The sequence below is a fragment of the Mchenga conophoros genome, linkage group LG16 (genome assembly GCF_057382185.1).
Source record: "Mchenga conophoros isolate Kocher_MC1m ecotype Shallow Benthic linkage group LG16, M_conophoros_male_GT1.1, whole genome shotgun sequence".
Classification (NCBI taxonomy): domain Eukaryota; kingdom Metazoa; phylum Chordata; class Actinopteri; order Cichliformes; family Cichlidae; genus Mchenga; species Mchenga conophoros.
The window spans coordinates 22465623-22480582 of record NC_140541.1 but is presented as its reverse complement, the minus strand read 5'-3'; the positions used below and the strand labels follow the sequence as shown (position 1 = coordinate 22480582).

The 14960-nt window shown below is 40.7% G+C and overlaps 1 protein-coding gene across 3 annotated transcripts in view; it reads left to right on the top strand.

Annotated features, from left to right (window-relative positions):
* Positions 1–14960, top strand: part of osbpl6 (oxysterol binding protein-like 6) — a 46258-nt gene that overhangs the window by 17232 nt on the left and 14066 nt on the right. Inside the window, exons 3-11 of one of the 3 annotated variants that reach the window (XM_085248606.1) lie at positions 7223–7345; positions 7677–7730; positions 8689–8802; positions 8888–9058; positions 10813–10954; positions 11123–11226; positions 11662–11754; positions 13631–13799; positions 14447–14577. In XM_085248606.1, the coding sequence (XP_085104732.1) occupies positions 7223–7345; positions 7677–7730; positions 8689–8802; positions 8888–9058; positions 10813–10954; positions 11123–11226; positions 11662–11754; positions 13631–13799; positions 14447–14577 (1101 nt within the window). Of the gene's footprint in view, positions 1–7222; positions 7346–7676; positions 7731–8688; positions 8803–8887; positions 9059–10809; positions 10955–11122; positions 11227–11661; positions 11755–13630; positions 13800–14446; positions 14578–14960 lie in introns of all 3 variants that reach the window. The other 2 variants (XM_085248605.1, XM_085248607.1) reach the window with 2 other exon arrangements.

Below are 14960 nucleotides of genomic sequence, written 5' to 3'. Positions count from 1 at the left end.
GCTGTAACTGAATCTGCGGTGGTGTTTACACAGTGCATGACACCGCGCTTCTCTCAGGGTGTTAACGTCCCATCCATGTAGCAGTCTGCTCGCCTACTCCACCGTTTACTGCTCAGACGAACGCTGCGGTGAAATCCATCCTCGCGACAGGTCTTCTGTGGTTTTTAGTAGGGCTGAACGATTATGGAAAATAATCTAATTGCGATTTTTTGCCCCAATATTGCGATTGCGATGCGATATGCGATTATTTTTTAAGGTATTTGTCTTCTGTATTATTAAACAAAGACAAGCAATACATCATATAGTATGGCCAATACTATATTACATTAATTTTAAACTGTTCTTTCCTGGAAGACAGACCTCTGTTATGATGACATGAGGTGATGCATGAATTGATGACTGACATTTTTATTTAACTTCTTCAATCACAACAGTATATTTGAACATACACAATAGTTTATTTTTAGCTTACAAACATCTGAGCATAAAGTGCTGACAAGGAACCCTGGTGTAAACATTAAAATGAAAGTCAGTACAATGTGCAGATTGCAGAAATATACATAAAAAAAATCAGTGGCTTTACCACACTCAGTTTTTCGACATCTGTGAACTACTAGACAGTCATTCAATTAAAAAATAATATTAAATAAATAAAACTAATAAATAAAAAATACACACATCTTACTGATCTCTGCAGTCAGTAACATTACACATAAAGTGCAAACATAATAGCAATTGTATAAACACACACACAAACACGCCTTTAAAGTTTAAAGGCGTGAAATTGGACGGTCTAGCCTTCTGATTAGCTAATCAGAAGGCTAGTTCTGATTAGCGTCACCGCTGTCTCGGTGGAGTTTAATAAACTCGGCCGTCTGCTTCTTGCTATCTAAAATATAACCAGACACTGGTGTAAATTCTCGACTGTCTCATACTTCTGTTTAATAAGTTTTCTGTTTGACGTTTAGTCAGCTGTGTGAAAACCAAGGAGGAACCCACCCGGGGGATTAATAAAGTTTTATTTTATCTAATCTAATAACTTTAATCTCAGCCAAACCGATTTACTCACGAACAAACAAAACACTGAAAAAAGCCCAACAATAACATTTTTAGGTTGTCTAAGTGACTTATATATTACGTTTAACCCGAGCAGCGAAACTCCGCGGTGATCTGAAAATGATGTGCCGGGAGTTGTGCCGCTCTCGGCCGCATCAGTAACCCTCGAGCTCCCGGCTAGCTGTCGAGCTGGTGGGTAGCAGACGCCTCTGAAAACGTCGAAGCACTTTTGCAAATATGGGATATCTTGATAACCCGAGCAGATATTTGATGTTTACACAACTACTTTCTCGCCTGAAAATATGTTAAAAGTTTATTTTGTGACCCAGAAAGATTAGTATGAGTAATTTTAAAACTTAGTAGCGGCCGCCATTGCTGGAAACTGGAGTTTGGCTGGGCCGCGCTATGAATTCTGGGATATGGTAGTAATTTGGACAGCCTTCGGTCTACAAATGCGGCCTCAGGAGGATGCAGCCCATGGATTTGGACATGTCCAGAGTATAATCGCAGCCTTTGCGGTTAGAAAATTGCACTTGATCGTGTCGCGATATTATCGCAAATGCGATATATCGTTCAGCCCTAGTTTTTAGCTGCTAAAATATAATCTTTCAGCGCAGCTTTGGTAGCTGAGTTTATAACGTAAAGATTACAGTTTCAGTACCTTACTATACAGGAAAAGATGTATTTTAAATTAATTTTTGTGGATTCAGTATTCTTTAACACTTCTCTACCTTCACCTGCTATCTCTTACCTCACCTACCTACCTCCACTCATGTAGCTTAAGACGACCCCACCTTTAACCCCCTAAATTATTCCCCTTTAATTCTATTTTAATTTTATTATATCTTATTTCATAGTTGTTTTATTTTGGTGAGCCTGGTCTTCCAGCGCTGTAGCCCATCTGCCTTGGGGTATTTTGCTTTCAGAGATGCTCTTCTGCATATTTTGGTTGTGACGAGTTGTTATGTGAGGTGCTGTTGCCTTTCCTATCAGCTCTAAGCAGTCTGGCAATTCTCCTCTGACTTCTGACATTAACAAGGCATTTTCAGCCAGAGAAGTGCCGCTCAATGGGTATTTTCTGTTTTTCGGGCCATTCTCTATAAATCCTAGAGAAGGTTTTTTGGAAAAATCTCAAGAGCTCAGCAACTAAATCACCTTTTTTCTGATGCTCAGTTTGAACTTCAGCAGGTCATCTTGACTATGTCTACATGCCAAAATGCATGGACTTTCTGCCATGTGATTGGATAATTAGATATTTGTGTTGAGTAGTTGAACAGGTGTTTGTAGAAGTGGCCAGTGTAGACTGATTTTCTGTTGAACTAACCAGTTAATCCACTTATTGTTGCAGCTGTACTATTACAAAGGTCTTGAAAATGTTTTTGTAAGATCACATGACTGCTTCTCCCTGAGCCTGGTTCTGCTGGATGTTTCTTCCTGTCAGAAGGGGGGTTTTCCTTCCCACTGTCGCCAAGTGCTTTGACATTGGCGGGTATCTAATTGTTGGGGTTTTCTCTGTATTGCTGTAAGGGGTTTACCTTACAATATAAAGCGCTAGGGCTGTGCGATATGACCAAAATCTCATATTCTCATCCGTAAACTCTCTGCATACTCTTTCACGTGATTCAGTTTATTTTGAAAAGTCTCAACAGGATCTTGAGCTTTATTGTGAAAGTGTTATGTGAAAAACAAACAAGCGGACAGCGGAGCCACGCGACGCTACGGTTTTACCGGCACTGTTGCTAACGACAACACCTATAAACAGGCGCTTGTCTGTCTGTAGTGTTGTTATATTAAATATAAGAGAAAGAGAGAACTTTAAGAAATTAATATAGCACTACAGTGGCCATCAAAACGATGAAAAAATGTTGCTGTAAACTTTATTTTACTACACCACAAAACAAACGTTAGCTTATATCGTCATCCGATCTGTATCGTTATATCGAACAGCCCTATAAAGCGCCTTGAGGAGACTGTTGTTGTGAACCTGAAATCTCATGAATCTCATAACCGACTTGTTAACGTAAAACTACTTAACAGCAATCTTGAGATACGATTTATTAATTAATGGACGAGACGAAAAGACCAAATGCCAGTTTTCTGGCCTTTATTTTTTTATTTTATGTTATTATCGCTTCTTTTTTGTTAGAACTTTCTGTTTTATTGTCATCACATTTTAATACGACTTGAATACACTTGCGTTGCGTCTGGTCTGTGTAGTACAGCAACTTAAAAACGGTGACAGGCTCTAAATGTACAGCAGCGTCAAATCAAGAGGCAGAGAGAGGCAGACGTGCAAGAGAAAGTGGCCATCTGAGGTGGGCTGTTATTGTGGCCGCTGATATTTATAGTGCTGATTTAGTGTAAGGCGTCCCCAAGGAGTGTTTGTCCTTTCTCCTGCTCAGAGAGACCTTAACTGTAATAGTTTGATTCATTGCGGTATTAAAAGGTCTGCTTTGCTACACTGCTGAGTGTCACTGCAGGTGGTGGATCCCAGAAAACTTGGCCTATGAAACTGACACAACTAGGCTGTTAGATTGACTTAGGTGATGATCAGGATTGTAGAAGTTTCTTTCGACTACTCAACATAGTTTTTTTTTTAAAATATATTGGTATCTCATGATTTTATTACACTGATATAGACTCGAGTATCAAGGGAGATATGAAAAGCTATTCAGATGTTTTGGATCAAGGAGCAAACTCTTCTAAATCCGGACATAGAAAAGCAGACAGCCTCTCGCTGATTCTGCCACAAGATCCTTCATTAAATGGGTACACTCACCAAGAGCTCATTCAGCTTTAAATTATTCTGCAGGAAGATCAATACATGTAAGCAGAGTACAGGAAATCACTTTGGGTTAATTCAGCTCTATTCTCCGGGTGAAATTACAAAAGCAATTTCTCTCACTGTAGCAGTACTGTCCATATAAGCCTGGATGAGAATATATATATAAAAAAAGTACATTTTGAGTTTTATTTATTTATTTATTCATTTTGTCAGGGTTAGGGGTGATTCATAATTTTACTGCATTTCTTTTTGTCTACATGAAGTCCAAACTTTATTACCCCCCTAAATAACATTTATTTATATAAAATAATAATTCCCCACTCACCCTGCAGGTGCTCTTTGTTTGTCCTTCAAGCTTAGGTCCTCCATCAGAGGCCTGTGAGCTCCAGGCTGATGCGCAGTATCTTTGCTGTTCCTGTCTCTGGGACATGCAGCTGGATGGTGTAATGGCAACACTGCTCTCTTTGGAACAATAGGTTGAGAGTTCAAATCCAGCGAGGGTCTCACAGACAAAGCTCCCTCATAATACCCCCAAGCCTGCCTTGCATTCAATACACACTGATGAGAGGTGGGCTGCTAGGACAATGACGTCGAATAACTGACAAAAAATGTGTATATAAATGTCACTAGTAGTGTAATAAAGATTGGATCGGCAAATGTTAATCGTCCCTACTGCTGATGACAGAAAAATAACTTTACTTCTATGTCTATCTGTTATATAGCAGTATCTAAATTACCATTGATATATATTTTTAGAAGATTTTTTAGGTTTTGATTTACACAGCATGGTAGTCTGTTCTACTTTGGCAAAGTCAAATCATCTCTATGACACTGAGTTTAACAGGACTACATTTTGATCCTCTTCAGCAGCTGTGGCTACCAGTACTCAAGCTTTTTCTTAATTGCCAAAAGCAAACATACAGACCTGTCCAGTGGAAAGGCATACTATGGAATGGCACCTGGCTCAGAGTGATGTGTATTCCATCATCAGAGGGTGACTGCGAGGCTCTGTATGAACACCCATGACCTTAAAACTTTAATTAATTCAGTATGTCTCCCAGCCTTGGAGTCTGTGGCTTTTAACATATGGTTGTTAGGAATTTATTTATTTATATCCCTGATAGTTTGGGTTCTTTGTAAAGAAAACAGATGTATTGCAGCATTTGCAGCTCTATCCATCTATCTGTCCATCTATCCTGCTTATCCTTATCAGGGTCGCGGGGGTGGGGGGGGCTGGAGCCTATCCCAGCTGTCATAGGACAAGAGGCGGGGTACAGCCCGGACAGGGCGCAGGCTTTATTTTGCATGCTACTGATTTGAAGCTGCCTCAGATAAAACCTAGTAAGTTTGTGTGTAGCATTTTTACCATCATCACGCAGCTCAGATGATCTATTTTCTCGTAGTGTAATAGGTACAGTGCTACCTCTTAAGATATGACTCCTTTGCGCAGCGAGGTACATTTTGCTAACAAAGTTGAGCTTTTCCTCTACCCCAATTTCACAGGGCCACTCGGGCGAGCAGCTGCCCTCAGTGGAGCAACATGACCTCATTACCAGACAGATCTGTTCACCTGGTCATTAGATTAAACAAGCTGTTGCCTCCTTGTGTTAAATGTCCCGCAAACCAAGGTCAGGTGTTGTCATGCACACCCACAGAGCTGTCTCCAAGGTTGCAGCATCACATCATGCAGCGTGAAGCCACCGGCTATTAGTTAAGTTGCCAGAGATGCTTGTGAATTTTAAAGTGGGGTTTGCCTTAAAGGCTCTGCTGCTACTGATTTAAGTATGAAATGAAAACTCTGACCTACTTCACTGATCGTTACAATGAATGTGTTCCACATTATTATTTATTTATTTAGATGGATGTCAGATGGTTGCCTGGCAACCTTAGCAAGCAACCTCACATACATTACCTTCATTCAGCCAATGCCATGTTTACTTAAGGCAGAAGGCTTCTCAACCTAAGTATCAAACATGCTCCAACTTTTAGAGTTGTTTGATTTTTAGGCCATAATCAAGGTCTAACAGGACCATAAACTGAAAATGAGCACCAATATGTTGTCATTTCACTTTCATCTTTATCTAATAGTCAATTTCAATTACATTTTTTTATTCAATTTTATTCATATAGTGGCAGATTCCACCAACAGTTTCCTTTAAGGCACCTTAAATTGTAAGGTAAGCGCTTTGGCAACATTAGGAAGGAAAATCTCCCTTTTAACAGGAAGAAACTTCTGACAGAACCCATTTCAGGGAGGGCCGGCCAGCCGCCTTGACCGGTTGGGGGTGAGGGGAGGAAGAAAGGACAAAGACACAAACTTTAAACATTAGAGCATTACTGGAAAAACACCCTTTAACCAGGCGTTAACCATCACACGGCTCATTATCAAATCATTCCCCACACACATTGCCAAAATCATTTTCAGTGGCTATGTTGTATCATTTATTTAGCGATATGCTTTATTGTTAAATAAACACATGTTCTGTTCATTTCGTATCATTAAACAGGTCACCGGCAACCTGACTAAGGTTGGGTTAGAATTAACATTTGCTTTAGTAGAAAGAGAGAGACTATACCTGAAGATATTACCCTTCGAGTGAACTCTCATACAGTGTAGCATTCCAGTTTTACTCTTAAAAGCTTTTCCATTTGATTAAAAGGAGATGGATGCTGAGCAAAATCTGACTCCAACAACAAGCCCAGACTGCTCACTGGTGGCCTGATGGATGTTAAGAGGGTTAAACTGTGTATTTCACCCCAAAGTTTGACTGACAGATTACTACTTGGGGGTTAAAGAGCACAATAAAACACTACCAAGATGAACTGATTGTGGTTTGGCAGCTCTGCTAAGTGGAAACAAAAACAATTATAGGATAAAGTAGGGGAATGCCCGTTTAAATAACTTATAAGAATATCAAAAGTTTCTAAACAAAATAACTTCCAAAATGGGTTATGTGAGGTAGTAGACATGTTTGTCACTCTGTTGTGCATTTTTCTGCCTTTAAAACCTGTATGACAGGAGGATGTCTTACCTGTCCCTGCCTGACCCTGCTGTCCCTCTACTCCAGAGGCGTCACTTTGATTTACTGACCCACTAGGAGCAGGAAGAGCACAGTCAGGAGAAGGCTAATGGAGTGGAAATGCTGAGAGAGCAGGAGGAATTTCAATGGGGCAGTTTTTCTTTAAATGTGTGGCACGGGGGGGGGGGGGGAATAGAGAAATGTTGCATATATTCCTGCTGCTTTCACCATGAAAACAATCACACGACAGCTGCATCTTATCTTTGTATTATACAGAGAGCGTGTCCGGATTTTCCTTCTTATTCTGGAGGAATAAGTGGATTAATTCTGACACAGCTGCATATTTTCATTTCTTTTCTAGGAGGCAGACAGCTGGGAGATAATCGAGGGGCTGAAAATTGGTCAGAGCAACGTCCAGAGGCCTGATAAACACGAGGGGTTTATGTTGAAGAAGCGGAAATGGCCCTTGAAAGGCTGGCACAAGGTAAGATTCATGGGTAAAGTGAGACACAAAAGCTATTGATGTGGGACAAACATTTTCACATACAGCCTCTATCTGGTTGTTAACAGGTTTCCTGTTCAATAAAGTGTCATTATTTGAAAAAAATTCCCTTTTTCATAAACCCTCCTTTATCTTCTCTTCCTTCAGAATGAATCCACAAAATATTTGCATGAACTATTAGAGAGTTGATTAAACAAGGATAAAAAATAGACTTTGCATTTGCATAGAATCTGCAACGTTAACAGATCCAGCAGGATTTGTATTCAGTTTATGCCCCTCCTGTCATTTATTTTTGTGCTTGTTTCCTCTACAGCGTTTTTTTGTTCTGGACAATGGTATCCTGAAGTACTCCAAGTCCCCCATTGATGTAAGTAACCCTGACTGTAACCTACGGGCAGAAGCGGGGCAGACTGGGCTGACATCAGTTTTGCTTGGCAATGAATCAGCAGAAACATCAGCGACATGGGTCACAATGTTCACTGTGTTTCAGCAAGCTGGGTCACTCTGCAGAAAAGCAAAAACTTCTTTGGCAAACTTTCCATCACTGGAAGGAAACCAGTGAGTCCTGCACATTCTGGAGTTATTGGCATCAGTGGTACATGAGCCCTTCTAGTTAAAAGTGTTTAAATACTGCTAACTAGACAGTACAGACCCATTCGCTGACTTCTTAAATGATCATTACATTCTCAACAAAGGGTCAGTGTCTTTGCTAGTTTCCCACTTTTCTTGATTAAAGCCACTAAAAGGGTAGTGTGTATAGATCTCTGTTAGCTAAACAGTGATCAATGCTCATTTTAAACATGGCCAAAGTTACAAATAATGAAGTCATTGCACTAAATGTGCAGATAATCTCTGTGAGCCAAATGCTCAGCCAAATGATTCAGACAGTTTTATTTAAAACCAACATTATAGCTGGCTTTGAGCACAGAAGCCCCGCCCACCTGCTGTTCAAACCTTCTGTTTGCTTGAGGAGCCCAATTAGAAGAAATTGATTGGTTTGTCTCAGAAAGTAGATGAGTAGATGATCTGAGCAGCAGCACCAAGGCCATATGACATGGAGCTGGAAATGAGTATAGTAGGTCCACTGTAAGAAGAGCACTGGTAACCTGCTAATCTGAAAATAAAATGTTAAATATATTCAAAGCTTCCTGCAGTCGAAGACTTTTCTTCAAGTCACTCAGCCAAACAAGAATCAAATCAGTCTTCTCTGGCTGGTATTGTTAATTGATTATTGTTACATTGTGATATTTTTACAGTAAAAAAATAGTATGAATTACAAATATGTGGAGATATATATACATACATAACTCTGTCATTGTCTTTAGATCCAAAAAGGGAAACTTCATGGCAGCATCGACGTCGGCCTCTCAGTTATGTCTATCAAGAAGAGGGCCCGTCGCATCGACCTGGACACTGAAGAGCATATCTATCACTTGAAGGTAACACTGATGATAATAATCCATCACTGATACAAGCAGTCAGGTGGTGACAGAGGTCGAGGCTTATTCTTCCCCTCGTCTTTAGGTCAAATCTCAAGACATATTTGATGCCTGGGTGTCAAAGTTGCGTCATCACCGGCTTTATCGGCAGAACGAGATTGTGCGGTCTCCCCGGGATGCCACCATGAGAACATTTCCTCCTTCGGCGGCCATGGATTCCCCCCAGCCCACGCCAGCTGTGGTAAATGAAGTCAAGGTGAGCTCTCTTCTTCCTTATGGCACTATTTGTGCTCTTTCTTTGGTCTAAAATTGGCCAGAATTTCTGATTAAAATAACTTTTGAGTAATTATCTGTGTATGTAGACTCATTTACGTTGTGATGCTTGACATAAGCAGACATTTTAGTCTTGCTTAGTGCTTTCTTGTTTGGTCAAACACCAATAATGCTAAAGGCAAAATAGCTTAAAGCTCTTAAATCCTCTTAAAAGCTCAATTTCTTTGACTAATTCTTGTCTGGGACTGTCTGAGAGGTAGCCAGTGCAGTTAACAGTTTTCAAGAAAGGATCCATCGCACAAGCCCCTGTAAAGCAGTATATTGTGGTTTTTACACAGCAAACAGGATGTAAAGTGAATGAATGAACTTCAGGTGATCCTTAACTCTGAACAAGGCTCCTGGTCTCTCTTCTAGTTTATTTTCTAGTTCTCACATATAATATGAAAGTAGTATTGAAAGCAAATAAATAAGAAATGCCTGACTGATGCTCTACACAAAGAAATCAGAACATTTTTCTACCTCAGAAAAAAAGACATTTTGTTCTCCCTCTCAGAGTCTGCAATTACTTATTCAAGAAGAGCATCACGGTTAGTGAGAGATCTCCTAGTTTTGTCTTTATTGGAAACTGGGATAACGCACCAAAAACATCATCTGTGAGAGAGAGGAAGTAAAGTTCGCGGAACATTCACAGTAATGACAGACATAAGGCTCACACATGACTGTTGTCGTCAACCACACCTGACAAGTCAGCAGTTTTATTTATGGATGCCATTGTTGTACGAAGTTGGACCTGAAAACTTGCTTCGCCTCACCCAGACGTTTCCCCTGAATAATAGCTAAATAATATCTGCCTAATGTAGTAAAGTTGATGAGACAGGTAACTAAATCTTGCCCATTAAGACAAGAAGGCTTGCTTTTCTCGGCTGTTTCCAGTTAGGCGTTAGCCTCGGTCCCTGCAGGTGTGCTTGAAGTGTGCGTAAATGCGAAGATTCATTCGCTGCAGCTTCTCCTGGGAGTGATGCTCCATGCCACACGGAGGCCGTTAGAGGTGATCAGTAGGATTTGGATTTCGAGCATCTGGCTGCGGCCTGATGAGCTCTCCCAGAAGAACAGCTTAAATGAGAGACTCTGGTCCTAGAGTCAAAATTAACTACTGCTTCAAAGACTCGGAAGGAAGATAGGCAAGGTGCTGTACAAATAAGAAGCGTGCAGTTTCTGTTCATAACAGCATATTTTTTTCCATGTGAGCATTCATATTAGCTGTGAGCTGCTGACAGCGTGCAGTCCTTTACTTTTGGCTGCTGAACAGATTCACCGCAGCTGTCACACACAGGTTGCGTAACCCTAACCCAGCGTCACTGAAATTGCAAATCTAGACCAAAACTTTCAACTATGTACAAGCAAGACAGACTTTCTTGCCTTCACTGTCAAAAATCATTGTATATATTGTAACAATCTTCCGATTTGATTTGATTTCAGTGATGCACCAAAGGAAAAAAAAAATCTGATTGATGTAATTATATTGGTTCTCATTTCTTCCTCTTTTGTCTGTTGCAGACAAGATTACATTGATCAGAAGAACATTTCATACATTAGCTGGAACCCTAATCCACAGTATCCTTTCTTTAATGACATAAGTGCTTCTTGTATATCTATAGGTATCATCGGTGCCTGATTGACCACTACAGTAGTTTCCGAAATGATATTTTAGGCTCTGTTATTGTGTCACCACAGCAGACCAAACCAAGCAGCTTGCCATGGCAGCCAGCAGCCCCCAGTAACAGCAGCACCAGCAGCCTGCCTGCATCCTACAGTAACGGACAGAGTAAGGTGGTGGCATGGCTGCAGGAGTCAGAGGAAATGGACAAGTGTGCAGAGGGTAAGTGCACACTTTCCCTACGCTTCTAACAAATCTGATTTCACAAGAGGAGTGGATTAAATCAAGCCTTTGGCACGGCAATAAATCCGGGAGAGATGATTTGGTGACCATTTCGTGACACATAAGGCTGAATGAGATCGTGACCGCGCGTGTAAATTTTATTTTCAGAGCTCGCACGCTGCCAGTCCAACCTGACCGAGCTGAGCCGGTTATTGCAGAGTCTGGAGATTCTACAAAGGACACAGTCAGCGCCCAACTTCACAGATATGCAGGTAAAACAAACACACACATAAATACACACACATACAGCAGAGAGCAAGGGGAAACAATTTAGTGCAATCCTGCATTGTAAACTCAGGCTAGCTGAGGCAGTGACGACGGTGCAACCTCTGCAGTCACCTTCAGTACCTGCCCGTCTAGACAGACGAGATCCAGCGATACTCACAGGACACCTGCTGCTTTTCTGACTGATCAGTATCTGTTAATTTATTGTGTTTGTTTTATATCGTGGAGCTTTTTGTTTGGTGATTTTTGGCTGAAATGCATTTTTAATACCATACATTCCCTTTTTTTTTTGCATGTAACCCATCAGTGTCATTTCACTGATCTATGTCTGTGGTAACTTTCTGGTTTTTTGGTTTGTTTTTTGTGATGTGTTTGTCTTATTAACCACATTTTTCATGCTCTGACCCACGTGTGCCCAAAAGACCAATTGCGTTGAGTTATCAAAGAAAGAAAAGCGCTTGAACAGAAGATGGAGAACAAAAAGTGTCGGCAAAGATGCAAAATTCCAGCTTCAGGTACCTGTCTTCAGACGTCTACACAAACACACACACACACAGATGCATATGTCACTGTGAGAAAATCTCTAAGTCTCTAAGCAAAGCATTATTCAAGTTTTTACTTATAACATAATAAGTGTAAATTGTGGGGTAACTGAGAGGTCTGGCTTTGATACGTGCATGTGTAATCAAATTGTTGTCGAGCAAATTGGAAGTGTGGACAAGCTTACGACACAGAAGCCAACAATTTTGTTTCGGCCTCTTCTATTGTTGCTCGTTTTTCTCTTTTTTGTTCTTTAATCTGCAGCTCCACTTGTTATTGTCGTGCGGCTCGGCCTGATTTTGCTAATATATCTTAATTTTGCACGATATATCAGTTTGTGCAAAACTGAATGTGTGTCCATGCAACTTTATGCACTTTGTTAAACCAGTCATAAACTTTTATTAATCCCATTAGTAGTAAAATGTCATTACTGCTCATTGAATGCATTTTTTGTTTCACCATGGCTCCACGCTAAAGCAATTTCAACGGACCCAGAATATTTTCACTCACGCTAACATCTGCAATCAGGCTATGAAGATGGTTATGAACTCGATAAATCATCTTAAGGTTTATGAATCTAGCTGCGAGCATTTTCACATGGCCACAAACATGAACAGTGATACTGCTGATTTTTACAAAGGAAGATAAAACTGTGATGCTGAAAAAATACAAAGACATTAATGACATAATACAGAGTGAAAGTACCACAGCCTGTGCAGGCAAACCCGTGGTATGTGTGTGGTATAAGTGCTTTGGTGAGTAAGAGTGGAAAAGATCTATTATATTAATAAAGTTTAGCCTGTTTGAAGCCAAGAAGGAAAGCGCTGACAGTGTAAATTAACAACACTATCAGTGCTGTGTCATTAAGACGGGGGAGAATCTGATGGATTACAATTGTTATTCCATGAAATGTATATTTATGTGAGGCAAAGTGTATGTGAGACAGTCTTAATTGAGAAAATGCATAAACAGAATTCAAATGTAGGCCTAACTCTGTGTGTAAATTTGAGATAAGGTCAGAAAATACAATCGGTGTTCTCTTTTAGGATCATAGGCTATATTAATGCTTATAGAAAAACGAAATTGCTGTAAGCAGCAAAGTGACATCTTCCGGTAAAGATAAAGATATGCAGTGGTCAGAAAGCACTTCCAGGAATGCTGGCCCATTTTCCAGAGATTTCACTGGTCTGTGGGAGGTGATTTCATACCTGTTGATCTGTTATCTAGAGCATTACATTCTCCAGCATGGCCTATCCTGGTAAGATGTTGTTCCCAGGGAAACCTGGGCTCTTAGACACCTATAGATTTCATGAATAAAAGATTGTTACTCTGAGAGAAGACTATGGAAGCATTTCCTTCAGTGTCGTTTTTAGGAAAGTAATTTTAAAAAGAATCCTCATTGTGGCATGTTGGCATCTCGTGTCAAACCGGGGACCAAATTCTCAACACAAACGTCCACATGCTAACAGAGGCGTGGATGTGACACAAACTCTGTGCATGAACAGAATACAGATAAACCAGGAAAGTAACACACTAACTGCGTCGGTGTTAACAGAGCAATAACTTCATTAACTTTTATTATCTGGTGATATGCTAATTAGCTACATGCTCTTATGCTGTTTAGCCATTTTTAGCTGCTAATGCCTGGTTAAAGCTCTTGTCAGAGGTCCAGTGCTTAAAGGCCCTTCAGATAAAGAGTGAACTGGAAATTTATCAGAATAATGTTTGGTCTTGTCAGATTTAGTTCTGTGGTTCTTAGAGATTGTTTTGGCTGCAAGACACAAAAAGAAGAGCACTGTTGTGCCACACGGGTGACTGACAGTCAGCCTCTGTGATTGTCTCTCTCTCCAGGTTCCTCTGTCTGCCAGTATGTCCCCTGTCCGCCTCCACTCATCCAACCCTAACCTGTGTGCCGAGCTGGTGGACTTTCAGCCCCCTGTCTCCCGCTTGACAGACAGTGTAGAGTGTGCCAGCGACTACATTAAACTTCAAGAGGAGTTCTGCATTATTGCCCAGAAAGGTACGAACGCAGCATGTAGGACAAGGTGGACTTTATTCTCATACTGTAGCTGCTGATCATCATTAAATGATCTTCGTGTTTGTGGCTGTAATGTGACAAAATGTGGAACAGTTCAAGGGGGCCGAATACTTTTGGAAGCCACTGTATATGAAGAGAGAGACAGACAGAGAGAACAGTACTGCACAAGCAAATAAAGACAATAAATGTGGTTTATAGCAAGTGAAGGGCTAAGGAAAAGAGACCGGTCTTTATACTGGTTTTAAATTCCTTGCAGGAGAAGGGAAATCTAATTGTTAATGACAAACTGTTCCACAGTTTAGGGCCAGCAACCGAAAAATGCACAATCATGGTTTTAAAGTCAGTGTGTGGGATGGACAGCAGCGATAGCTCAGCAGATCTGAAAGATATGAAGGGCGAAGTAAGGGGGCAGCACTTTAGTGAAATGATCTGGTTCTAGTCCATGAAGTGGCTTAGAAACCAGTAAACCAGCACATGGTGCATGTTATGTCTCATTCTTGGTACCACTGTGTGACTGATTCTTACATAGAGAGAGCATTGGCGAATAGCGACAGAGGAGCTAGCGATGCCTTTGAACCGGTGCGCGGGTTTCTAAGTTACTGCTTTTCTTTGATCCTGTCTCTCTGCAGTCCACTCGCTGCTGAAGTCGGCCTTCAACACTGTGGCCATAGAGAAGGAAAAGATCAAACAGATTCTGTCTGATCAGGAGCAGCCAGACCAGTCGGCCCAGATCAACTCTCTCAGGAAGTCTCTGTCACAGGTAATGAGCTCCCTTCAGTGGGAATCAGAGTAACCCATGATACGATCCCAGAGATATGCAAGGAGGAGATATGGCACAGAAAGGACGCTGAATAGAAATCAATGAGAGAATTCTGTAACACGCAGAAGTCAGTGATCTGCTTTACAACAGCTGAGTAAAATATGAGCCAGTCATCTTTTTGAAAAAACATCTCAGTTACAAATTCAGTGTTACAGCTTTCTCACCAAAAGTCTAGAGACAATAATAAAATGGCTCCTGTGGCAAGATTTTCTTTAAGCCAGATGCTGATGTTAATCTAACAATATGATCGTGATGCTGTTATGGAAGAACAGTTCTGTTATTATTAATATGTTGCACAATGTCTGTGTAACCAGATATGAAAA